General features: G+C 38.2%; 1 protein-coding gene across 2 annotated transcripts in view; it reads left to right on the top strand.

Moving 5' to 3' along the window:
• The window catches only part of UPRT (uracil phosphoribosyltransferase homolog), a 54,683-nt gene that overhangs the window by 6,713 nt on the left and 21,542 nt on the right, over window positions 1–26,428 (top strand). The window contains exons 2-4 of one of the 2 annotated variants that reach the window (XM_022580872.2): window positions 21,821–21,863; window positions 24,586–24,655; window positions 25,719–25,781. In XM_022580872.2, coding sequence (XP_022436580.1) covers window positions 21,821–21,863; window positions 24,586–24,655; window positions 25,719–25,781 — 176 coding nt within the window. The remainder of the gene's footprint in view (window positions 1–21,820; window positions 21,864–24,585; window positions 24,656–25,718; window positions 25,782–26,428) is intronic. The other variant, XM_089904348.1, reaches the window with a different exon arrangement.

Genomic DNA, 26,428 nt, shown 5'->3' with positions numbered 1-26,428 from the left:
AATTCAGCACCACCAGATCAGCTCTACAACAAATGCTAAAGGAACATCTCTAAGTGGGAAACACAAGAGAAGAAAAGGACCTACAAAAACAAACCCAAAGCAATTAAGAAAATAGTTATAGGACCATACATAACAATAATTACCTTAAATGTGAATGGCTTAAATGCTCCAACCAAAAGACACAGGCTCACTGAATGGATACAAAAAGACCCATATATATGCTGTCTACAAGAGAATCACTTCAGACCTAGGGACACATACAGACTGAAAGTGAGGGGATGGAAAAAGATATTCCATGCAAATGGAAATCAAAAGAAAGCTGGAGTAGCAATACTTGTATCAGATAAAATAGACTTTAAAATAAAGAATGTTACAAGAGACAAGAAGGGACACTACATAATGATCAATCCAAGAATATATAACAATTATAAATATATATGCACCCAACATAGGAGCACCTCAATACATAAGGCAAATGCTAACAGCTATAAAAGAGGAAATCGACAGTGACACAATAATAGTGGGGGACTTTTAACACTTCACTTACACTAATGGACAGATCATCCAGACAGAAAATTAATAAGGAAACAGAAGCTTTAACTGACACAATAGACCAGATGATTTAACTGATATTTATAGGACATTCCATCCAAAAACAGCAGATTACACTTTCTTCTCAAGTGCACACGGAACATTCTCCAGGATAAGTCACATCTTGTGTCCCAAATCTAGCCTCAGTAAATTTAAGAAAATTAAAATCGTATCAAGCATCTTTTCTGACCACAGCACTATGAGATTAGAAATAAATTACAGGGAAAAAAATGTGAAGAATACAAACACATGGAGGCTAAACAATACGTTACTAAATAACCAAGAGATCACTGAAGAAATCAAAGAGGAAATAAAAAAATATTTAGAGAAAAAAATGACACCCAATTCAGTACTACTTGGATTTAAATTAAATTGTTTTTTAAGTTATGAGTCAGAGGTTTTAATTTAATCATTTGAAAAGGGTGTATTCTTGTTTTAACCTTAATTACATACTCTTTACAAGCCACATTATAATAGCAGCTTCTCCATCTTGAGAAGGAAAATTTTAATGATGTTTTATGTGCCTGCCAGTCTCTTTATTTCATTATTTGCATTGTATGTACATGCCAGTCTGATTGACAGGGAGAGAACTATCATTAAAATACACCTAAAAACTGGTTACCTTTTAGTAAACGTTCCCTTATTAGAGCAAAATATAGATAATGGCTTTACTCAGGGACTTAAGAGAGCTTCAGTCTGGGAAGAACCTTGGAATACTTCACCTCTGTAAGCCTCACTACTTTCTTCACTAAAGAGGTGGTAAGAATAGAATCTACCTTTTAAGGTTATGTGAGGATTAGACCAGGTAATGCATGAAAAGTGCTTAATACTTGGCACCAAAGAAGCTTTTAATAAATGATGACCTGTGGGAACGAAGGGAGTAATATATGTATAATATTACGTACCTGCTGTAACTTTTGGACCTTTTAAGAAAAGCCTTCTAAATAAATCTTGTACACTTGGGTGTGTGTGTGTGTGTACAGTTATTAAATGAATTTTCTTTAAAAAAGAAGAGGAGAGGTTGTCAAGTTTATTCTGAATAGAGAGAAGTAGCAGATAGTGATCAAATGGAAGTTTCTGCTGTAGAAATTGAAGTGTAATTGCCCCAGGAGAGGATGTCTTCCAATACACTAGAGAATCCCTCTAGTGGTGGTGATGATGGTGGTGGTGGTAGTAGTAATAGCAGCAGCAGCAGTAGTAGTAGTGAGGTCTAGTAAGAAGAGGCAAGAGGATCTCTACTTGAAGTCTTAATTTTTTAATATTATAAAGACATTCCTCTCATAGTTCCATATGTTATGGATGATAAGTAAATACCTATTAGCCTTTTGGAAGAAAGGTCAGAGATTTCTCTTGATTTCATCTTCGTTGGGGTTTGCTATGGGATGTATGTGTTTTAAAATGTATAAATATACAATTGCTATAGCCTCTCTGGAAATTTTAAAGTGCTTTATAGATGGTCTTAAGTAGGGAAGAGTCTGGTTTAACAAATCCACATTAAAATGAGGATTTGGCTTCTGGTATGATTCTCATTCTTTTCTTGTTTCTGTGTGAAGATCATTTTTTAAAAAATGGCTACCTTTGGCTTTCATTTTGTTACCATAGATGTGTGACACATTTGTTGGGGGCAGTGTCAAGAAAAGTATATTCTCAGATATGGTTAGGTCTGCATTGTTAATCCTGTATGGGGTTTGCACAATCTAAAAGATACTCTGCTTAACATTAGTTAGATTTCTATGCTCTGAATTATGAGCACCTGGATCTCACTGTTTAAATATTTGAATATATTTTAGAATATTCCAGGTATGTGTGTCAGTGTGTGCGTTGCTTTGCGATAATTTTGCATTAGATATTATTTGGGACAGTTATCAGATACAAGATGATTAAAATCTCTTTCAAAACTTTGTTTCCAGTATGATAGATTTTTTTTAAAGAATGGTTTTGAGACAAAAGTGAATAGAGTTATGATTTGAAACAAAGCATATGGAGTCAATAAGACCTGGGGTCTGGTTTACATTAAAACATATTTATTAACACATACTTTAGTCCAGTGTTGGGCCTAAAGTAGGGGTCCAAAGATTATGTGCAACTCGATTGATCCAACAAGCAAATATCTGTTTTATGAAACTCTAGTGTTAACAGTGTAAGGGATATAGATGTGGATATTGCAGACCACTGTGGGGTTTTTGTTGTTGTTGTTTGTTTGTTTTTTTGTTTTACATCTTTATTGGAGTATAATTGCCTTACAATGGTGTGTTAGTTTCTGCTTTATAACAAAGTGAATCAGTTATACATATACATATGTTCCCATATCTCTTCCCTCTTGTGTCTCCCTCCCTCCCACCCTACCTATCCCACCTCTCTAGGTGGTCACAAAGCACCGAGCTGATCTCCCTGTGCTACGTGGCTGCTTCCCACTAGCTATCTATTTTACGTTTGGTAGTGTATATATGTCCATGCCACTCTCTCACTTTGTCACAGCTTACATTTCCTCCTCCCCATATCCTCAAGTCCATTCTCTAGTACATCTGTGTCTTTATTCCTGTCTTACCCTTAGGTTTTTCATGACATTTTTCCCTTAAATTCCATATATATGTGTTAGCATACGGTATTTGTCTTTCTCTTTCTGACTTACTTCACTCTGTATGACAGACTCTAGGTCCATCCACCTCATTACAAATAGCTCAAATTCGTTTCTTTTTATGGCTGAGTAATATTCCATTGTATATATGTGCCACATCTTCTTTATCCATTCATCAGATGGTGGACACGTAGGTTGTTTCCATCTCCTAGCTATTGTAAATAGAGCTGCAATGAACATTTTGGTACATGACTCTATTAGAATTATGGTTTTCTTAGGGTATATGCCCAGTAGTGGGATTGCTGAGTCATACGGTAGTTCTATTTGTAGTTTTTTAAGGAACCTCCATACTGTTTTCCATAGTGGCTGTACCAATTCACATTCCCACCAGCAGTGCAAGAGTGTTCCCTTTACTCCACACCCTCTCCAGCATTTATTGCTTCTAGATTTTTTGATGATGGCCATTCTAACTGGTGTTAGATGATATCTCATTGTAGTTTTGCTTTGCATTTCTCTAATGATTAATGATGTTGAGCATTCTTTCATGTATTTTTTGGCAATCTGTATATCTTCTTTGGAGAAATGTCTATTTAGGTCTTCTGCCCATTTTTGGAATGGATTGTTTGTTTTTCTGTTATTGAGCTACATGAGCTGTTTGTAAATTTTGGAGATTAATCCTTTGTCAGTTGCGTCATTTGCAAATATTTTCTCCCATTCAGAGGATTGCCTTTTGGTTTTGCTTATGGTTCCCTTTGCTGTGCAAATGCTGTGTAGTTTCATTAGGTCCCGTTTCTTTATTTATGTTTTTATTTCCATTTTCTAGGAGGTGGGTAAAAAAGGATCTTGCTGTGATTTATGTCATAGAGTGTTCTGCCTATGTTTTCCTCTAAGAGTTTGAGAGTTTCTGGCCTTACATTTAGGTCTTTAATCCATTTTGAGCTTATTTTTGTGTATGCTGTTAGGGAGTGATCTAATCTCATACATTTACATGTACCTGTCCAGTTTTCCCAGCACCACTTATTGAAGAGGCTGTCCTTTCTCCATTGTACATTCCTGCCTCCTCTATCAAAGATAAGGTGACCATCTGTTCGAGGGTTTATCTCTGGGCTCTCTATCCTGTTCCATTGATCTATATTTCTGTTTTTGTGCCAGTACCATACTGTCTTGATTACTGTAGCTTTGTAGTATTGTCTGAAGTCAGTGAGCCAGATTCCTCAAGCTCCGCTTATCTTTCTCAAGATTGCTTTGGCTATTCAGGGTCTTTTGTGTTTCCATACAAGTTGTGAAATTTTTTGCTCTAGTTCTGTGAAAAATGCCAGTGGTAGTTTGATAGGGATTGCATTGAATGTATAGATTGCTTTGGGTAGTAGAGTCATTTTCACAATGTTGATTCTTCCAATCCAAGAACATGGTATATCTCTCCATCTATTTGTATCATCTTTAATTTCTTTCATCAGTGTCTTATAATTTTCTGCATACAGGTCTTTTGTCTCCTTAGGTAGGTTTATTCCTAGATATTTTATTCTTTTTGTTGTAATGGTACATGGGAGTGTTTTCTTGATTTCACTTTCAGATTTTTCATCATTAGTGTATAGGAATGCCAGAGATTTCTGTTCACTAATTTTGTATTCTGCTACTTTACCAAAGTCATTGATTAGCTCTAGTAGTTTTGTGGTAGCATCTTTAGGATTCTCTATGCATAGTATCATGTCATCTGCAAACAGTGACAGCTTTACTTCTTCTTTTCCGATTTGGATTCCTTTTATTTCCTTTTCTTCTCAATTGCTGTGGCTGAAACTTCCAAAACTATGTTGAATAAGAGTGGTGAGAGTGGGCAACCTTGTCTTGTTCCTGATCTTAGTGAAAATGCTTTCAGTTTTTCACCATTGAGGACGATGTTGGCTGTGTGTTTGTCATATATGGCCTTTATTATGTTGAGGAAACTTCCCTCTATGCCTACTTTCTGGAGGGTTTTTATCATAAATGTGTGTTGAATTTTGTCAAAAGCTTTTTCTGCATCTCTTGATGTGACCATATGGTTTTTCTTCTTCAGTTTGTTAATATGGTGTATCACATTGATTGATTTGTGTATATTGAAGAAACCTTGCATTCCTGGAAGAAACCCCACTTGATCATGGTGTATGATCCTTTTAATGTGCTGTTGGGTTCTGTTTGCCAGCATTTTGTTGAGGATTTTTGCATCTATTTTCATCAGTGATATTGGCCTGTTGTTTTCCTTCTTTGTGACATCCTTGTCTGGTTTTGGTATCAGGCTATGGTGGCCTCATAGAATGAGTTTGGGAGTGTTCCTCCCTCTGCTATATTTTGGAAGAGTTTGAGAAGGATAGGTGTTTGCTCTTCTCTAAATGTGTGATAGAATTCACCTGTGAAGCCATTTGGTACTGGGCTTTTGTTTGTTGGAAGATTTTAAATCACAGTTTCAATTTCAGTGCTTGTGATGGTCTGTTCATATTTACTATTTCTTCCTGATACAGTTTTGGCAGGTTGTGCATTTCTAAGAATTTGACCATTTCTTCCAGGTTGTCCATTTTATTGCCATAGAGTTGCCTGTAGTAATCTCTCATGATCTTTTGTATTTCTGCAGTGTCAGTTCTTACTTCTCCATTTTCATTTCTAATTCTATGGATTGGAGTCTTCTCCCTTTTTTTCTTGATGAGTCTGGCTAATGGTTTATCAATTTTGTTTATCTTCCCAAAGAACCAGCTTTTAGTTTTATTGACCTTTGCTATCGTTTCCTTCATTTATTTTTCATTTATTTCTGATCTGATCTTTATGATTTCTTTCCTTCTGCTAACTTTGGATTTTTTTTTGTACTTTTTACTCTAATTGCTTTAGTTGCAAGATTAGCTTGTTTATTCGAGATTTTCCCGTTTCTTAAGGTAGGATGGTATTGGTATAAACTTCCCTCTTAGAACTGCTTTTGCTGCATCCCATAGGTTTTGGGTCATCGTGTCTGCATTGTCATTTGTTTCTAGGTATTTTTTGATTTCCTCTTTGATTTCTTCAGTGATAACTTCGTTTTTAAGTAGTGCATTATTTAGCCTCCATATGTTTGTAGTTTTTACAGGTCTTTTTCTGTAATTGATATCTAGTCTCATAGCGTTTTGGTCGGAAAATATACTTGATACGATTTCAATTTTCTTAAATTTACCAAGGCTGGATTTGTGACCCAAGATATGATCTATCCTGGAGAGTGTTCCATGAGCACTTGAGAATAATGTGTATTCTGTTGTTTTTGGATGGAATGTACTATAAATATCAATTAAATCTTTCTTGTTTAGTTTATCATTTAAAGCTTGTGTTTCCTTACTTATTTTCATTTTGGGTGATCTGTCCATTGGTGAAAGTGGGGTGTAAAAATCCCCTACTATGAATGTGTTACGGTCGATATCCTCTTTTTTTTTTACATCTTTATTGGAGTATAATTGCTTTACAATTGTGTGTTAGTTTCTGCTTTATAACAAAATGAATCAGTTGTACATATACATATGTTCCCATATCTCTTCCCTCTTGCGTCTCCCTCCCTTCCACCCTCCCTATAGCACCCATCCAGGCGGTCACAAAGCCTCGAGCTGATATCCCTGTGCTATACGGCTGCTTCCCACTGGCTATCTACCATACGTTTGGCAGTGTATATATATATGCACTATATATATAGTGAGAGAGCCTCTCTCTCGCTTTGTCACAGCTTACCCTTCCCCCTCCCCGTATCCTCAAGTCCATTCTCTAGTAGGTCTGTGTCTTTATTCCTGTCTTACCGCTAGGTTCTTCATGACATCTTTTCCTTAAATTCCATATATATGTGTTAGCATACGGTAGTTGTCTTTCTCTTTCTGACTTACTTCACTCTGTATGACAGACTCTAGCTCTATCCACCTCATTACAAATAGCTCAATTTCGTTTCTTTTTATTGTATATATGTGCCACATCTTCTTTATAAATTCATCCAATGATGGACACTTAGGTTGTTTCCATCTCCGGGCTATTGTAAATAGAGCTGCAATGAACATTTTGGTACATGACTCTTTTTGAATTATGGTTCTCTCAGGGTGTATGCCCTGTAGTGGGATTGCTGGGTTATATCGTAGTTCTATTTGTAGTTTTTTAAGGAACCTCCATACTGTTCTCCATAGTGGCTGTACCAATTCACATTCCCACCAGCAGTGCAAGAGTGTTCCCTTTACTCCACACCCTCTCCAGCATTTATTGTTTCTAGATTTTTTGATGATGGCCATTCTGACTGGTGTGAGATGATATCTCCTTGTAGTTTTGATTTGCATTTCTCTAATGAATAATGATGTTGAACATTCTTTCATGTGTTTGTTGGCAGTCTGTATATCTTCTTTGGAGAAATGTCTATTTAGGTCTTCTGCCCATGTTTGGATTGAGTTTTTTGATTTTATGTTATTGAGCTGCATGTGATGCTTATAAATTTTGGAGATTAATCCTTTGTCAGTTGCTTCCTTTGCACATATTTTCTCCCATTCTCAGGGTTGTCTTTTGGTCGTGTTTATGGTTTCCTTTGCTCTGCAAAAGCTTTGAAGTTTCATTAGGTCCCATTTGTTTATTTTTGTTTTTACTTCCGTTTCTCTAGGAGGAGGGTCAAAAAGGATCTTGCTGCAATTTATGTCACAGAGTGTTCTGCCTATGTTTTCCTCTAAGAGTTTGAAAGTTTCTGGTGCTACATTTAGGTCTTTAATCCACTTTGAGCTTATTTTTGTGTATGGTGTTAGGGAGAGATCTAATCTCATACTTTCACATGTACTTGTCCACTTTTCCCAGCACCACTTATTGAAGAGGCTGTCCTTTCTCCACTGTACATTCTTGCCTCCTTTATCAAAGATAAGGTGACCATATGTGTGTGAGTTTATCTCTGGGCTTTCTATCCTGTTCCTTTGATCTATGTTTCTGTTTTTGTGCCAGTACCATACTGTCTTGATTACTGTAGCTTTGTACTGTAGTCTGAAGTCAGGCAGCCTGATTCCTCCAGCTCCGTGTTTCATTTTCAAGATTGCTCTGGCTATTCGGGGTCTTTTTTGTTTCCATACAAATTGTGAAATTTTTTCTTCTAGTTCTGTGAAAAATACCAGTGGTAGTTTGATAGGGATTGCATTGAATATATAGATTGCTTTGGGTAGTAGAGTCATTTTCACAATGTTGATTCTCACAATCCAAGAACATGGTATATCTCTCCATCTATTTGTATCATCTTTAATTTCTTTCTTCAGTATCTTATAATTTTTTGCATACAGGTCTTTTGTCTCCGTAGGTAGGTTTATTCCTACATATTTTATTCTTTTTGTTGCAATGGTACATGGGAGGGTTTTCTTGATTTCACTTTCAGAGTTTTCATCATTAGTGTATAGGAATGCCAGAGATTTCTGTGCATTAATTTTGTATCCTGCTACTTTACCAAATTCATTGATTAGCTCTAGTAGTTTTGTGGTAGCATCTTTAGGATTCTCTATGTATAGTAACATGTCATCTGCAAATAGTGACAGCTTTACTTCTTCTTTTCCAATTTGGATTCCTTTTATTTCCTTTTCTTCTCTGATTGCTGTGGCTGAAACTTCCAAAACTATGTTGAATAAGAGTGGTGAGAGTGGGCAACCTTGTCTTGTTCCTGATCTTACTGGAAATGTTTTCAGTTTTTCACCATTGAGGACTGTCGGTTTGTCATAGATGGCCTTTATTATGTTGAGGAAAGTTCCCTCTATGCCTACTTTCTCCAGGATTTTTTATCATAAATTGTTGTTCAATTTTGTCGAAAGCTTTCTCTGTATCTATTGAGATGATCGTATGGTTTTTCTCCTTCAATTTGTTAATATGGTGTATCACATTGATTGGTTTGTGTATATTGAACAATCCTTGCATTCCTGGAATAAACCCCACTTGATCATGGTGTATGATTCTTTTAATGTGCTGTTGCATTCTGTTTGCTAGTATTTTGTTGAGGATTTTTGCATCTATGTTCATCAGTGATATTGGCCTGTAGTTTTCTTTCTTTGTGACATCCTTGTCTGGTTTTCGTATCAAGGTGATGGTGGCCTCGTAGAATGAGTTTGGGAGTGTTCCTCCCTCTGCTATATTTTGGAAGAGTTTGAGAAGGATAGGTGTTATCTCTTCTCTAAATGTTTGATAGAATTCACCTGTGAAGCCATCTGGTCCTGGGCTTTCGTTTGTTGGAAGATTTTTAATCACAGTTTCAATTTCAGTGCTTGTGATTTTTCTGTTCATATATTCTATTTTTTCCTGATTCAGTCTTGGCACCTTGTGCATTTCTAAGAATTTGTCCATTTCTTCCAGGTTGTCCATTTTATTGCCATAGAGTTGCCTGCAGTAATCTCTCATGATCTTTTGTATTTGTGCAGTGTCAGTTGTTACTTCTCCTTTTTCATTTCTACTTCTATTGATTTGAGTCTTCTCCCTTTTTTTCTTGATGAGTCTGGCTAATGATTTATCAATTTTGTTTACCTTCTCAAAGAACCAGCTTTTAGTTTTATTGATCTTTGCTATCGTTTCCTTCATTTATTTTTCATTTATTTCTGATCTGATTTTTATAATTTCATACCTTCTGCTAACTTTGGGGTTTTTTTGTTCTTCTTTGTCTTATTGCTATAGGTGCAAGGTTACATTGTTTATTTGAGATGTTTCCTGTATCTTAAGGTAGGATTGTATTGCTATAAACTTTCCTCTTAGAACTCCTTTTGCTGCATCCCACAGATTTTTGTTCGTTGTGTCTTCATTGTCATTTGTTTCAAGGTATTTTTTGATTTCCTCTTTTATTTTTTCAGTGATCACTGCGTTATTAAGTACTGTATTGTTTACCCTCCATGTGTTTGTATTTTTTACAGGTCTTTTTCTGTAATTGATATCTAGTCTCCTAGCCTTGTGGTTGGAAAAGATACTTGATACAATTTTAATTTTCTTAAATTTACCAGGCTTGATTTGTGACCCAAGATATGATCTATCCTGCAGAATGTTCCATGAGCACTTGAGAAAAATGTGTATTCTGTTGTTTTTGGACGGAATGTCCTATAAATCTCAATTAAGTCCATCTTTTTTAGTGTATCATTTATAGCTTCTGTTTCCTTATTTATTTTCATTTTGGATGATCTGTCCTTTGGTGAAAGTGAGGTTTTAAAGTCCCCTACTATGATTGTGTTACTCGATTTCCCCTTTTATGGCTGTTAGTATTTGCCTTATGTATTGAGGTGCTCCTATGTTGGGTGCATAAATATTTACAATTGTTATATCTTCTTCTTGGATCAATACCTTGATCATTATGTAGTGTCTTTTTTTGTCTCTTCTAATAGTCTTTATTTTAAAGTCTATTTTTCCTGATATGAGAATTGGTACTACAGCTTTCTTTTGTTTTCCATTTGCATGGAATATATTTTTCCATCCCCTCACTTTCAGTCTGTATGTGTCTCTAGGTCTGAAGTGGGTCTCTTGTAGACAGCATATATATGGGTCTTGTTTTTGTATCCATTCAGCCAGTCTGTGTCTTTTGGTGGGATCATTTAGTCCATTTACATTTAAGGTAATTATCGATATGTATGTTCCTATTCCCATTTTCTTAAGTGTTTTGGTTTGTTATTGTAAGTCTTTTCCTTCTCTTGTGTTTCTTGCCTAGAGAAGGTCCTTTAGCCTTTGCTATAAAGCTGGTTTGGTGGTGCTGAACTCTCTCAGGTTTTGCTTGTCTGTAAAGGTTTTAATTTCTCCATCAAATCTGAATGAGATCCTTGCTGGGTAGAGTAATCTTGGTTGCAGGTTTTTCTCCTTCATCACTTTAAATATGTCCTGCCAGTCCCTTCTGACTTGCAGAGTTTCTGGTGAAAGATCAGCTGTTAACCTTATGGAGATTCCCTTGTGTGTTATTTGTTGTTTTTCCCTTGCTGCTTTTAATTTGTTTTCTTTTTATTTATTTTTTGACAGTTTGATTAATGTGTGTCTTGGCGTGTTTCTTGTATTTATCCTGTATGGGACTCTTTGTGCTTCCTGGACTTGATTAACTATTTCCTTTCCCATATTAGGGAAGTTTTCAACTATAATCTCTTCAAATATTTTCTCAGTCCCTTTCTTTTTCTCTTCTTCTTCTGGAACCCCTATAATTCGAATGTTGGTGCGTTTGATGTTGTCCCAGAAGTCTCTGAGACTGTCCTCAGTTCTTTTCATTCTTTTTTCTTTATTCTGCTCTGCAGTAGTTACTTCCACTATTTTATCTTCCAGGTCACTTGTCCGTTCTTCTGCCTCAGTTATTCTGCTATTGATCCCTTCTAGAGTATTTTTAATTTCATTTATTGTGTTGTTCTGTGTTGCTTGTTTCATCTTTAATTCTTCTAGGTCCTTGTTAAATGGTTCTTGTATTTTCTGTATTCTATTTCTAAGATTTTGGACATCTTTACTATCATTATTCTGAATTCTTTTTCAGGTAGCTTGCTCATTTCCTCTTCATTTGTTAGGTCTGGTGGGTTTTTATCTTGCTCCTTCATCTGCTGTGTGTTTTTCTGCCTTTTCATTTTGCTTATCTTACTGTTTTTGGGGTCTCCTTTTTGCAGGCTGCAGGTTCGTAGTTCCCGTTGTTTTTGGTATCTGTCCTCAGTGGGTAAGGTTGGTTCAGTGGGTTGTGTAGGCTTCCTGGTAGAGGGGAGTAGTGCCTGTGTTCTGGTGGATAAGCCTGGATCTTGTCCTTCTGTTGGGCAGGTCCACGCCTGGTGGTGTGTTTTCAGGTGTCTGTGGACTTATTATGATTTTAGGCAGCCTCTCTGCTAACGGGTGGGGTTGTGTTCCTCTCTTGCTAGTTGTTTGGCATAGGGTGTCCAGCACTGTAGCTTGCTGGTCGTTGAGTGAAGCTGGGTGTTGGTGTTGAGATGGACATCTCTGGGAGATTTTCACCATTTGATATTATGTGGAGCTGGGAGGTCTCTTGTGGACCAGTGTCCTGAATTTGGCTCTCCCACCTCAGAGGCACAGCACTGACTCCTGGCTGCAGCACCAAGAGCCTTTCATCCACACGGCTGGTTGCAGGTATTGATGTATATGCCCACCTTGAGATATTCCACTACTTTGTCTAAGTTGCCTGCTCTGGCAGCACGGAGGAAGCTTGCATTGCTGTCAGACATTTTTCGCCCCTTCAGTCCAGAAATTGTGCTTGAAGTGTCTGCTCAGAAATCCCAAATGATGCTGCTGGTTGATGTGGATAATTTAAACATAAAACCATAACCCAGAATGAGAACTGTGACAGCCCCTGGTCACAAACCCGTGTGGTGTGACTGTGGATTTTTAAGAAATGCAACCAACTTACTGTATTCTAACTGTACTTTAGTTTCTAAATTGATTTAACTAAACAGTGTCCATCTGAAGCCTGTCAAAAACATCAGGGGATAAGTTAGTAATTACTGTTTGTAGTGGAATGACCTGGAGCAGTGACTGCTTTAACTGGAAGTCAAATAGCTATGAAGGGATAACAGTTCACATTAGGTTCTCATAGTGTGTACCTTTTTTGGAATGTAGAGAAGTGCTTATCATCCAGAAGTTATCAGATGAGGCTGATATTTTTGAGGAGAGTGTGAAGATGTTACAATGTCTGTTTCTAAAGTAAAATAATGAATTTGGGCAACTCTGGTCAATTAACCTAACTTTTCTATGTAATATATTTGTGTAACTGTTTAAAAATTAAAGACAAACATTTCAGATGTGTTTTCAAGATATACTATTGGATATTTCTTTAAGACAAATCCAGACTTATCTTCTCTATTGAAAAACTGTGTTCTGGCTACTTAGACAAGTTTATGTAGGTCTAGCAAATGGGGAAGTAGGCGTCAGTCTTTTTTTTTTTTTTTTTGGTAGTTCGCTGACTTTTACTTCTTTGACAAGCATGTTGTGAAGGTTAATTATAGAAATGAAAGGTGAAAGTGTAATATTATTAGTATAGTTTCATTTGAAAACCACAGTACATAAAGCCTGTTTTAAATGGGCTGTCTATGTGTAGGTGTGTGGATAGAGTTTTCTGAGTTTAGGGAGTATTTATATATAAAGAATACAGACTTAGGGATTTTGGAAGATGGCAGAAGAGTAAGATGCGAGATCACCTTCCTCCCCACAGATACACCAGAAATACATCTACACATGGAACAACTCATATAGAACACCTCCTGAACACTGGCAGAAGATCTCAGACCTCCCAAAAGGCAAGAAACTCCCCACGTACCTGGGTAGGGAAAAATAAAAAAGAATAAACAGAGACAAAAGGATAGGGACAGGACCTGCACCATTGGGAGGGAGATGTGAAGGAGGACAGGTTTCCACACACTAGGAAGCCCCTTCGTGGGCAGAGACTGCGGGTGGCGGACGGGGAAAAGCTTCGGAGCCATGGAGGACAGAACAGCAACAGGGGTGCAGAGGGCAAAGTGGAGAGATTCCCGCACAGAGGATCAGTGCCAGCCGGCACACACCAGCTCAAGAGGCTTGTCTGCTCACCCGCCGGGGTGGGCAGGGCTGGGAGCTGAGGCTCGGGCTTTGGTCAGAGTGCAGGGAGAGGACTGGGGTTGGCGGCATGAACACAGCCTGCAGGGCGTTAGTGCACCACGGCTAGGCGGGAGGGAGTCCGGGGAAAAGTCTGGACCTGCCGAAGAGGCAAGAGACTTTTTCTTCCCTCTTTGTTTCCTGGTGTGGGAGGAGAGGGGATTAAGAGCGCTGCTTAAAGGAGCTCCCGAGATGGGCGTGAGCTGCGGCTAAAAGCACGGACCACAGAGACGGGCATAAGATGCTAAGGCTGTTGCTGCTGCCACTAAGAAGCCTATGTGTGAACACAGGTCACTATCCACACGCCCCTTCCAGGGAGCCTGTGCAGCCCGCCACTGCCAGGGTCCTGGGATCCAGGTACAACTTCCCCGGGAGAACGCATGGTGTGCCTCAGGCTGGTGCAACATCACGCCGGCCTCTGCCGCCGCACGTTCACCCCGCACTCCGTACCCCTCTCCCGCGGCCTGAGTGAGCCAGAGTCCCCGAAGCAGCTGCTCCTTTAACCCCGTCCTGTCTGAGCGAAGAACAGACGCCCTCCGGCGACCTACACTCAGAGGCAGAGCCAAATCCAAAGCTGAGCCCCGGGAGCTGAGAAAACAAAGAAGAGAAAGGGAAATGTCTCCCAGCATCCTCAGAAGCAGCGGATTAAAGCTCCACAGTCAACTTGATGTACCGTGCATCTGTGGAATACCTGAATAGACAACGAATCATCCAAAATTGAGGAGGTGGACTTTGAGAGCAAGATTAACGACTTTTTCCCCTTTTCCTCTTTTTGTGAGTGTGTATGTGTATTCTTCTGTGTGAGATTTTGTCTGTATAGCTTTGCTTCCACCATTTGTCGTAGGGTTCTATCCATCCTTTTGTAAAATTTTTTTCTTAATAATTATGTTTTATTTTAGTAACTTTATTTTATTTTTATTTTATTTTACTTTATCTTCTTTCTTTCTTTCCTTCCTTCCCTCCTTTAGACAACAAATCATCCCAAATTGAGTAGATGGACTTTGAGAGCAAAATTTATGATTTTTTCCCCTTTTCCTCTTTTTGTGAGTGTGTATGTGTATGCTTCTGTGTGAGATTTTGTCTGTATAGCTTTGCTTCCACCATTTGTTGCAGGGTACTATCCGTCCATTTTTTAAAATGTTTTCTTCTTAATAGTTATTTTTTACTTTAATAACTTTCTTTTATTTTACCTTACTTTATTTTATTTTACTTTATCTTCCTTCTTTCTTTTTTCCTTCCTTCCCTCCTTCCTTCTTCCCTCTCTCCCTCCTTCCCTCCCTCCCTCCTTTCTTCCTTTCTTTCTTTCTTTCTACTTCTACTAATTCTTTCTTTCTACTTTTTCTCTCTTTTATTCTGAGCCGTGTGGAAGAAAGGCTCTTGGTTCTGCAGCCAGTAGTCAGTGCTGTGCCTGTGAGGTGGGAGAGCCAACTTCAGGACACTGGTCCACAAGAGACCTCCCAGCTCCACATAATATCAAATGGCGAAAATGTCCCAGAAATCTCCATCTCAACACTAGCAGCCAGCTTCACCCAACGACCAACAAGCTACAGTGCTGCACACCCTATACCAAACAACTAGCAAGACAGGAACACAACCCCACCCATTAGCAGAGAGGCTGCCTAAAATCATAATAAGTCGACAGACACCCAGAAACACACCAACAGACGTGGACTTGCCCACCAGAAAGACAAGATCCAGCCTCATCCACCAGAACACAGGCACTAGTCCGCTCTACCAGGAAGCCTACACAGCCCACTGAACGAACCTAAGCCACTGGGGACAGACACCAAAAACAATGGGAACTACGAACCCGCAGCCTGCAAAAAGGAGACCCCAAACAGAGTCAGATAAGCAAAATGAGAGGACAGAAAAACACACATCAGTTGAAGGAGCGAGATAAAAATGCACCAGACCTAACAAATGAACAGGAAATATGGTCTACCTGAAAAACAATTCCGAATAATGATAGTAAACATGATCCAAAATCTTAGAAATAGAATACAGAAAATACAAGAAACATTTAACAAGGACCTAGAAGAACTAAAGATGAAACAAGGAGTGATGAACAACACAATAAATGAAATTAAAAATACTCTAGATGGGATCAATAGCAGAATAACTGAGGCAGAAGATGGGTAAGTGGCCTGGAAGATAAAATAGTGGAAATAACTACTGTAGAGCAGAATATAGAGAAAAGAATGAAAAGAACTGAGGACAGTCTCAGCGATCTCTGGGATGACATTAAACGCACCAACATTCGAATTATAGGGGCTCCAGAAGAAGAAGAGAAAAAGAGACGGACTGAGAAAATATTTGAAGAGATTATAGTTGAAAGCTTCCCTAATATGGGAAAGGAAATAGTTAATCAAGTCCAGGAAGCACAGAGAGTCCCATACAGGATAAATACAAGGAAAAACACGCCAAGACACATATTAATCAAACTGTCAAAAATTAAATACAAAGAAAACATATTAATAGCAGAAAGGGAAAAACAACAAATAACACACAAGGGAATCCCCATAAGGGTAACAGCTGATCTCTCAGCAGAAACCCTACAAGCCAGAAGGGAGTGGCAGGACATACTGAAAGTGATGAAGGAGAAAAACCTGCAACCAAGACTACTCTACCCAGCAAGGATCTCATTCAGATTTGATGGAGAAATTAAAACCTTTACAGACAAGCAAAAGCTGAGAGAGTTCAGCATCACCAAACCAGCTTTTCAACAAATGCTAAAGGAACTTCTCTAGACAAGAAACACAAGAGAAGGAAAAGACCTATAATAACGAACCCAAAACAATTTAGAAAATGGGAATAGGAACATACATATCGATAATTACCTTAAATGTAAATGGATTAAATGCTCCCACCAGAAGACACAGATTAGCTGAATGTTTACAAAAACAAGACCCTTATATATGCTGTCTACAAGAGACCCACTTCAGACCTAGAGACACATACAGACTGAAAGTAAGGGGATGGAAAAAGATATTCCATGCAAATGGAAACCAAAAGAAAGCTGGAGTAGCAATTCTCATATCAGAGAAAATAGACTTTAAAATAAAGACTATTAGAAGAGACAAAGAAGGACACTACATAATGATCAAGGGATCGATCCAAGAAGAAGATATAACAACTGTAAATATTTATGCACCCAACATAGGAGCACCTCAGTACATAAGGCAAATACTAACAGCCATAAAAGGGGAAATAGACAGTAACACATTCATAGTAGGGGACTTTAACACCCCACTTTCACTAATGGACAGATCATCCAAAATGAAAATAAATAAGGAAACACAAGCTTTAAATGATACATTAAACAAGATGGACTTAATTGATATTTATAGGACACTCCATCCAAAAACAACAGAATACACATTTTTCTCAAGTGCTCATGAAACATTCTCCAGGATAGATCATATCTTGTGTCACAAATCAAGCCTTGGTAAATTTAAGAAAATTGGAATTGTATCAAGCATCTTTTCTGAACACAGCGCTATGAGACTAGATATCAATTACAGGAAAATATCTGTAAAAATACAAACACACGGAGGCTAAACAATACACGACTTACTAATGAAGTGATCACTGAAGAAATCAAACAGGAAATCAGAAAATACATACAAACAAATGACGGAGACACGTTGACCCAAAACCTATGTGATGCAGCAAAAGCAGTTCTAGGAGGGAAGTTTATAGCAATACAGTCCTACCTTAAGAAACAGGAAACATCTCAAATAAACAACCTAACCTTGCACCTAAAGCAATTAGAGAAAGAAAAACAAAAAACCCCAAAGTTAGCAGTAGGAAAGTAATCATAAAGATCAGATCAGAAATAAATGAAAAATAAATGAAGGAAACGATAGCAAAGATCAATAAACCTAAAAGCTGGTTCTTTGAGAAGATAAACAAAATTGATAAACCATTAGCCAGACTCATCAAGAAAAAAAGGGAGAAGACTCAAATCAATAGAATTAGAAATGAAAAAGGAGAAGTAACAACTGACACTGCAGAATTACAAAAGATCAGGAGAGATTACTACAAGCAACCCTCTGCCAATAAAATGGACAAACTGGAAGAAATGGTCAAATTCTTAGAAATGCACAAGGTGCCAAGACTGAATCAGGAAGAAATAGAAAATATGAACAGACAAATTACAAGCACTGAAATTGAAACTGTGATTAAAAATCTTCCAATAAACAAAAGCCCAGGGCCAGTTGGCTTCACAGGCGAATTCTATTAAACATTTAGAGAAGAGCTAACACCTATCCTTCTCAAACTATTCCAAAATATAGCAGAGGGAAGAGCACTCCCAAACTCATTCTACAAGGCCACCATCAGCCTGATACCAAAACCAGACAAGGATGACACAAAGAAAGAAAACTACAGGTCAATGTCACTGATGAACATAGATGCAAAAATCCTCAACAAAATACTAGCAAACAGAATCCAACAGCACATTAAACGGATCATACACCATGATCAAGTGGGGTTTATTCCAGGAATGCAAGGATTGTTCATTATATGCAAATCAATCAACGTGATATACCATATTAACATATAGAAGGAGAAACACCATATGATCATCTCAATAGATGCAGAGAAAGCTTTTGACAAAATTCAACACCCATTTATGATAAAAACCCTGCAGGAAGTAGACATAGAGTGAACTTTCCTCAACATAATAAAGGCCATATATGACAAACCCACATCCAACATCATCCTCAATGGTGAAAAACTGAAAGCATTTCCACTAAGATCAGGAACAAGACAAGGTTGCCCACTCTCACCACTCTTATTCAACATAGTTTTGGAAATTTTAGCCACAGCAATCAGAGAAGAAAAGGAAATAAAGGAATCCAAATCAGAAAAGAAGAAGTAAAGCTGTCACTGTTTGCAGATGACATGATACTATATATAGAGGATCCTAAAGATGCTACCAGAAAACTACTAGAGCTAATCAATTAATTTGGTAAAGTATCAGGATACAAAATTAATGCACAGAAATCTCTGGCATTCCTATACACTAATGATGAAAAATCTGAAAGTGAAATCAAGAAAACACTCCCATTTACCATTGCAACAAAAAGAATAAAATATCTAGGAATAAGCCTACCTAAGGAGACAAAAGACCTGTATGCAGAAAATTATAAGACACTGATGAAAGAATTTAAAAATGATACAAATAGATGGAGAGGTATACCATGTTCTTGGATTGGAAGAATCAACATTGTGAAAATGACTCTACTACCCAAAGCAATCTACAGATTCAGTGCAATCCCTATCAAACTACCAGTGGCATTTTTCACAGAACTAGAACAAAAAAATTCACAATTTGTATGGAGACAGAAAAGATCCTGAAGAGCCAAAGCAATCTTGAGAACAAAAAACGGAGCTGGAGTAATCAGGCTCCGTGATTTCAGACTGTGGTACAAAGCTACAGTAATCAAGACAGTATGGTACTGGCACAAAATGAAAAGGATAGATCAATGGAACGGGATAGAAAGCCCAGAGATAAACCCAGGCACATATGGTCACCTTATCTTTGATAAAGGAGGCAGGAATATACAGTGGAGAAAGGACAGCCTCTTCAATAAGTGGTGCTGGGAAAACTTGACAGGTACTTGTAAAAGTATGAGATTAGATCACTCCCTGACACCATACACAAAAATAAGCTCAAAATGGATTAAAGACCTAAATATAAGGCCAGACACTATCAAACTCTTAGAGGAAAGCATAGACAGAACACTCTATGACATAAATCACAGCAAGATCCTTTTTGACTCACTTCCTAGAGAAACAGAAATAAAAACAAAAATAAACAAATGGAACCTAATGAAACTACACAGCATTTGCACAGCAAAGGAAACCATAAACAAGACCAAAAGACAAGCCTCAGAATGGGAGAAAATATTTGCAAATGAAGCAACTGACAAAGGATTAATCTCCAAAGTTTATAAGCAGCTCATGCAGCTCAATAACAAAAAAAACAAACAACCCAATCCAAAAATGGGCAGAAGATCTAAATAGACATTTCTCCAAAGAAGATATACAGACTGCCAGCAAACACATGAAAGAATGCTCAACCTCATTAATCATTAAAGAAATGCAAATCAAAACTTCAATGAAATATCATCTCACACCAGTCAGAATGGCCATCATCAAAAAATCTAGAAACAATAAATGCTGGAGAGGGTGTGGACACGCTTGCGCTGCTGGTGCGGATGTGAATTGGTACAGCCACTATGAAGAACAGTATGGAGGTTCCTTGAAAAACTACAAACAGAACTACCATATGACCCAGCAATCCCACTACTGGGCATATACCCTGAGAAAACCATAATTCAAAAAGAATCATGTACCAAAATGTTCATTGCAGCTCTATTTACAGTAGCCCGGAGATGGAAACAACCTAAGTGTCCATCATCGGATGAATGGATAAAGAAGATGTGGCACATATATGCAATGGAATATTACTCAGCCATAAAAAGAAACGAAATTGAGCTATTTGTAATGAGGTGGATAGAGCTAGAGTCTGTCATACAGAGTGAAGTAAGTCAGAAAGAGAAAGACAAATACCATATGCTAACACATATATATGGAATTTAAGAAAAAAAATGTCATGAAAAACCTAGGGGTAAGACAGGAATAAAGACACAGACCTACTAGAGAATGGACTTGAGGATATGGGGAGGGGGAAGGGTAAGCTTTGACTAACGAGGGAGAGGCATGGGCATATATACAGTACCCAACGTAAGGTAGATAGCTAGTGGGAAGCAGCCGCATAGCTCAGGGAGATCATCTCGGTGCTTTGTGACCACCTGGAGGGGTGGGATAGGGAGGGTGGGAGGGAGGGAGACGCAAGAGGGAAGAGATATGGGAACATATGTATATGCATAACTGATTCACTTTTTTATAAAGCAGAAACTAACACACCATTGTAAAGCAATTATACTCCAATAAAGATGTAAAAAATTAAAATTAAAAAAAAGAATACAAGCCTATATTCTTCCTATTGCTCAATTATGGTCCATATTTTAGAGAATTAGTATCTGTAATAATGATAGAACTGTGGTTACTCTAAGAAACCTAATGCCATTTGTGTCAGGGGTATTTCATTGCTTTTCCCTGTCAGAGAAAGTAAATGAAGCCTGAAAAAGAGTCATGATTAATTGTATAGTGAGATAATATATGCTTTCATATGCCATTTCGATGCTGTGTTGGGGAATATTTTAGGTATGCTATGGATAGGCTGATGGGTATTTTTAAGTACATAAACTGTAAATCTGTCAGATCATTTAACTTACATGAGAGAAAGAGGAGGAACAATGCTAGGTTTTTACATACAGAAAAAATGTCAGCCTTATAAACTTTCTTCTTTTGGCTGGTTAACAGTTTGTGGGTAGGCGCAACCCTCGATTATTATTACTTGGGTACCTCAGGATCTGAAAGTACTGGCCAGAAGGAAGTGTACAGGAAGTAGGTAGAAAGATGTATGGAATAAACTATTTGATTGAAAAACAGGCAAAGGGAAAAAGTTATCAATAGTTTGAGAAAGAGGTCTTGGAAATTAGGTTATGTCTTCTTGAAAGCAATGGCAGAAACAGAGGATTTACTTGTTTGTGCCATTCTCATTCCAAAAAGGATTAGAGACAAAGTATCAATAGATAGGTTACTTATGTTGGTAATAGGGTTTTAGATCAAGGTGAATGGTGCGTGAGAATGGGGAGAACCTGGTTTTCTAACTGCAAAGTTTTTTTCTTAACTTGAGCTCTGGACTTGCTGCCATCTTCCAGGGGGAACTTGTTCATCTCCTGATTGAAGAGTATATACTTGGGCAGTTCCGTGGGAGACTACATGATCTTTTCAATTCCTCTCTCTAGTGTTAATATCAAATGAGCATTTTCAATAATATTTACCAAGTCATTCCATTTAGGTTCCTGTATCCTAGTGAAAAATGTCATGTCTCAATAATAGTCTGTTACAGGTAAGCCTTTAAGCTTTTAGCATGTAATATGTTTTAATATCAGAGTTACTATATATATTAAGTAATATTTCACTTTAAAGCTCTAATCTAGACTAAAACTTGTACTTTTTTTTTAGGACAGCCAGTAGAGGGGACTTCATGTTTTCTGCGGATCGTTTGGTAGGTGGATGGAGGCTTTCCATTTTCATTTCACTGTTGTTCCTAGTGATACAATCGTAGTAGGCCAAGGGGCTGTTTTGTTCTAGAGCATTCTGGGGTCAAAAGAGATTGTACCAAGTAACCCACATCTTGCTAGACTTTGCAAGTGTTGTTTCTACTGTTGCATTAAAGCTCTGCCTCAGTCCCATTCACCTCAAAGCATTGTCCATGAACTAATTCTCTGTAGTTCTGAGGTACCACTTACTACCTTTCAAGTGGATCTTGGTAACCTGATCCTGAGGCTTAAATGCCCCCTCTTAGGGCAGTGAAGTGAAGTAAATTAAAAGGAAATCAAAGATGTAAAAGACCTAGTAGTTACCCTTGTGGGATCCATCGAATGCACAAAAACTAATACCTAGCTTGTAGTTTACATGGGGTTGGATATCTATTTTGCCTCTTCTTTTCTGTAGTATCCTCACACGTGAAATACTAAGTTGTACTGTCTATGCTCAGGGACTTGCTGTTAAGAATTGACCAAGCCCAATTCTGTTTAGCTAGTGTCATCTGAGAGGATCTCAGGCCAAATTGGGCTGTCTTGGGTAAGCCCTGTTTACTTCTTGTGTTTATATCTAAATTTGTTCAGTGCTTAGAATGAGGTTGACACATATTCTGCTGTGGTTATTAGTATTCATCTGTTCATGAAATATACATTGAACTCATGTGAGTCAGACACTGTGCTAGACTGTGTTGTGGGGGGAGGAGATACAGTGGTAAAGCATATAGCATGGTCCCTGATATTGTGGGGTTTACAATCTAAATACTGTTCTCAGTATTTAGTTTGGGAAAGAAAGAAAAGTGACTTATTAAGCTTATAGTTATAATCAGATAGTAGAAGATATATTATTAAAGGGAATGTGATGGTGTTGGTGGGGGGAGGCATGAAACTCTTTATTTACATTTTCCCTAGGGAAATCTTTATTCCAAAAGAGTGTAGACAACTCCTGTTCCATTTTTGACTTTAAGTATTCTTGGTTCAAAGGCCACTTCTATTTGAGCTTCCAGGGCCAGTAATAATCCTTGGACTGCATCAAGATAAATGTAGTTGACATTCTTGGAGTGATAGGTTATTCTGTCTTTATGCTTTCATCAAACCAAAGGGACAGGTTCAAGGCAATTGTGTCAGTGGCTGCTGTGGGGAAAACAGAGGTCTTGGTGTTCACTGGTAGAAAATGATTGCTCTTTCTTTTGCTCTCCTTGTTCCATTTTTCTGGAGAACATAGGAAGTAAGTTCATGGTTATTGTAAAATGCTTGCCTGGAAGGGCAAGTATTATATCTTAGTCAAATGAGATAATAAGGACCCAGGGCATAATTCACCTCAGGGGATGGTAATTAGGACCTGTCTGTTCTCTGCAGTTGGATTTGAAGGTCCTGATATTGGGGGTGGGGGGTGTGGAGGGTCAGTTGTGATTGTGGTAGGGACAGGAGCTGTTGAGGTTTCTAGTGTTGAGGATTTCTAGTACACTGTCTCTTCTAGCACAAGGGTCCTGTTATAGTGGACATTAATTCTATCCTGAATTTGTCAGGATTGGCTCTCCTGGCTCTCAGATCTTGAGTGCTTTATATTTTAGTCATCCTTCTTCTGGTTTTATATCCTCCTGTAAGGCTAGGACACATTAATTTCTGTCCCAGAGTTGCAGGAGATGGGCAGGAGGTAAGACTCTTTAGAGGAGTGTTACTAGGAGAACTAGGCTCTTCAAAGAAAATGATCCTCTTCTTCCCGTGTACTTTTTGCTCATAAGAAACATTAACCTCCACAGAAGGTGGTGGCTAGAGGTGAGTATGCACACACACACAGTATTCATGAGCTTCCTTGACCCTCTGGTGCTGCAGGTTGACAAAGTGCTGGCCCATTTAGCATTGATCATTTTAATGGCAGCAGGATGTTTTGTTGTGATAACAGAGCATGGGGCCTGACATTTCTCCCTGATGTTCCTGATTCTCAATCAGTAATGTAATATTGATTGGAGAAAATGTGCTTTGCAGACTCAGCACTGCCTTTTTGTAATGGGCTCTGGGTAGTCATAGAAATACCATAACCGGTGGGTTTTGGAGGCTATTCCTAGTAGTTCTGATGGATTCTTTCCTCTGTACCACATATTAAGATCATTAGGAGCCTTTTTTTTTTTTTAAGCTGGGAAGTCCCAATGCATTCGACTGGATCCTTCTTCAAGTTCAGTAAATTGGTTCAGCCCCATCCACTCATTTATTTCCTCCTAAGAAATTCAGGCTTTATTTTGCATTATGGTGGGCCTTTGTTAAAAAGTGTCTGACTTGACAATTTCAGAGTACTAAACAAGGCAAAGAAGTTTCCAGTGAGCACTATTTCTAGAGTAGCCAGAAGTATATTACTTCCAAGTGTTCCTGCCATGACTCTTGACACTTGCTGTAGTTTTGCATTTCTCATAATATAGCCTGGACTGACTGAATGAGAATCAGAAAGCATACTTGAGCCTTTTAGTGGCAATCATTGCCTAACCGAGGTTGGATACCTAGCAGCAAGCAGCCTGGCATTTGTTTCTATCTCTGTATCTAACACATGATAGGGGCCCCCTTCCTACTTCCATAAGCTAAATCCTTGCCTCGTATGTTACTGACTTTTTGCCTAGTTTTCAGCTCCTGAGGCTTACAGCTAACAGGAGATTCTTAGCAAGTTCTCAACTTATTCTTCCTTTGACTCTCTAGATCAGACTTGTTGTGGAAGAGGGATTGAATCAGCTACCATATAAAGAATGCATGGTGACCACTCCAACAGGTAACCAGGGCTGTTACTCTCATATTCGCCTCATAAAAATTCTGAGATAGAATTGGGGGAAAATGGAAAAAAAGCAGTCTGAGTAAATCAGTATGCAAAATGAGGAGTCTATGTGGAGCTGTTCTTTTAAACAACTTAATAAACTTGGAGACATTTAGCAAAGAAATTTATGTGGATGACCTTTTGTTAATGGCTTGCTGGTCAGTTCAAGTTAAAGGTTAATAAATATTCTTCAGCATGCAGGTGTTGCCTTTGATGATGGCACATTGGGACCAGAGCTAAGAATTGCTGGCAGCTTATCTTCACCTCTGTAGGGAAGCTTCTGGTGTTAACAAATGGGTGGGCTGGTTTGGCATTGAAACTCCAGGTAAAAGGATGAAAAGTAAAAAAAAAAAAGGAAAACTAAAAATGATGAGGATTAGAGAAGGGGCTTTGTTCTGCTCTAATAGAAAGAAACCAAGGATCCCTATTTTAGGGATTTGAAATTCTGATTTGGTTCTTTAGTAAATAATGGAAGCTGTTATATCCAAAGGTTGATTTTATGAAAATTGGGGGCTGAATTTGCTGCATCATAATTGATACAAATTCAGGATGAGACCAAGGCATGAACATGTCTTGATAATTACTTCAACCTTTCTCTTCTGCTTTTTAATGCAGAATGGAGGCTCATAAAAAGGGACCGGAATGAGGAGGCTCTCTGCTGTGGCTCACAGTGGGGTCCCAGTTTGAATTGATGGGCTTTCTAGCATTCTTGGAGTACAATTCTTGTCTGAATTCAGTTTGAGGAACATGTATGTGAATATCATTCTATCATAAGGCCTGTTCCCAGTCGATGAAGTCTACCTCTCCCAATTATTCCCACAGGTTTTTTATGAAGAATTAAAAAGTAAATATGAAAAATCATGGCTCTTCTTATTACTTTCACAGGGAACCTAAGATGTTATACAGTATGTCTGGACAAGAGTTGCTCTGTACCCATCTGCTTTAAAGCTTAGTTACTTTATTAAATAAGTAGGTCTCTCCAATGATGAAAGATAAATTCTTCGGTTTTATTCCCCAACAGGGTACAAGTATGAAGGAGTGAAATTTGAGAAGGGAAACTGTGGGGTCAGCATAATGAGAAGCGGTAGGTTTGCATATGTGTGACTTTGTCTCTTTGCGTGCATAGATGCAGTTGGTATTTTCCAGGAGAGAGGCGGTCTTGTCTGTCACAATTGCAGCCTTCCTTAGCTTAAATCTCACCACCTGTGTTGTCTATCCTCATGGTGCCTTGGAATCATAGCCTATGTGTCGCCGAGTTTGGCTAATTTTAACTGCAGAGCATCTTCCCTAGTGGCCTATACCCATGGGCAAGCCAGCTTTGAAAGATTCAGAGGAGGGTGGGAGAACAAGAGGATGCAATGATGCTATTTATCTTGGAGAGAACAGGGCAGCTTGAATTTTGAGGGAATACAGCACAAATTCAGGCCTGCAGAACAACTAGAGAAAATCTTTGTTCTGTTTTTTTAAATTTCTTTTGTGAGGAACAGCCCTACCCTGTCAGGAACTGGACTGAATGGCTTGTTTAATATTTTTAGTTTTATATTTGATGAGTATATGACTATGTAGGCAAAAGAACTTAACTGTGATTAACTCTAGGTATTTCCAATTGCTAGTCTTATAAATATTTGTGTTTGAGTCCAACCGATTATCCTTCTAAACCAACCTTTGTGCAGCAAAATCACATGCCTGTAATTAGGACCTATACCTGTTACATGGGGATGATTATTTCCA

This window comes from Delphinapterus leucas, chromosome X (assembly GCF_059928025.1).
Source record: "Delphinapterus leucas isolate spDelLeu-1000000601 "Yukka" chromosome X, BTC_Dleu_Yukka2, whole genome shotgun sequence".
In the NCBI taxonomy this organism is placed as follows: domain Eukaryota; kingdom Metazoa; phylum Chordata; class Mammalia; order Artiodactyla; family Monodontidae; genus Delphinapterus; species Delphinapterus leucas.
The sequence above is the reverse complement of the archived record's forward strand: the minus strand, read 5'-3'. Positions and strand labels throughout refer to the sequence as shown.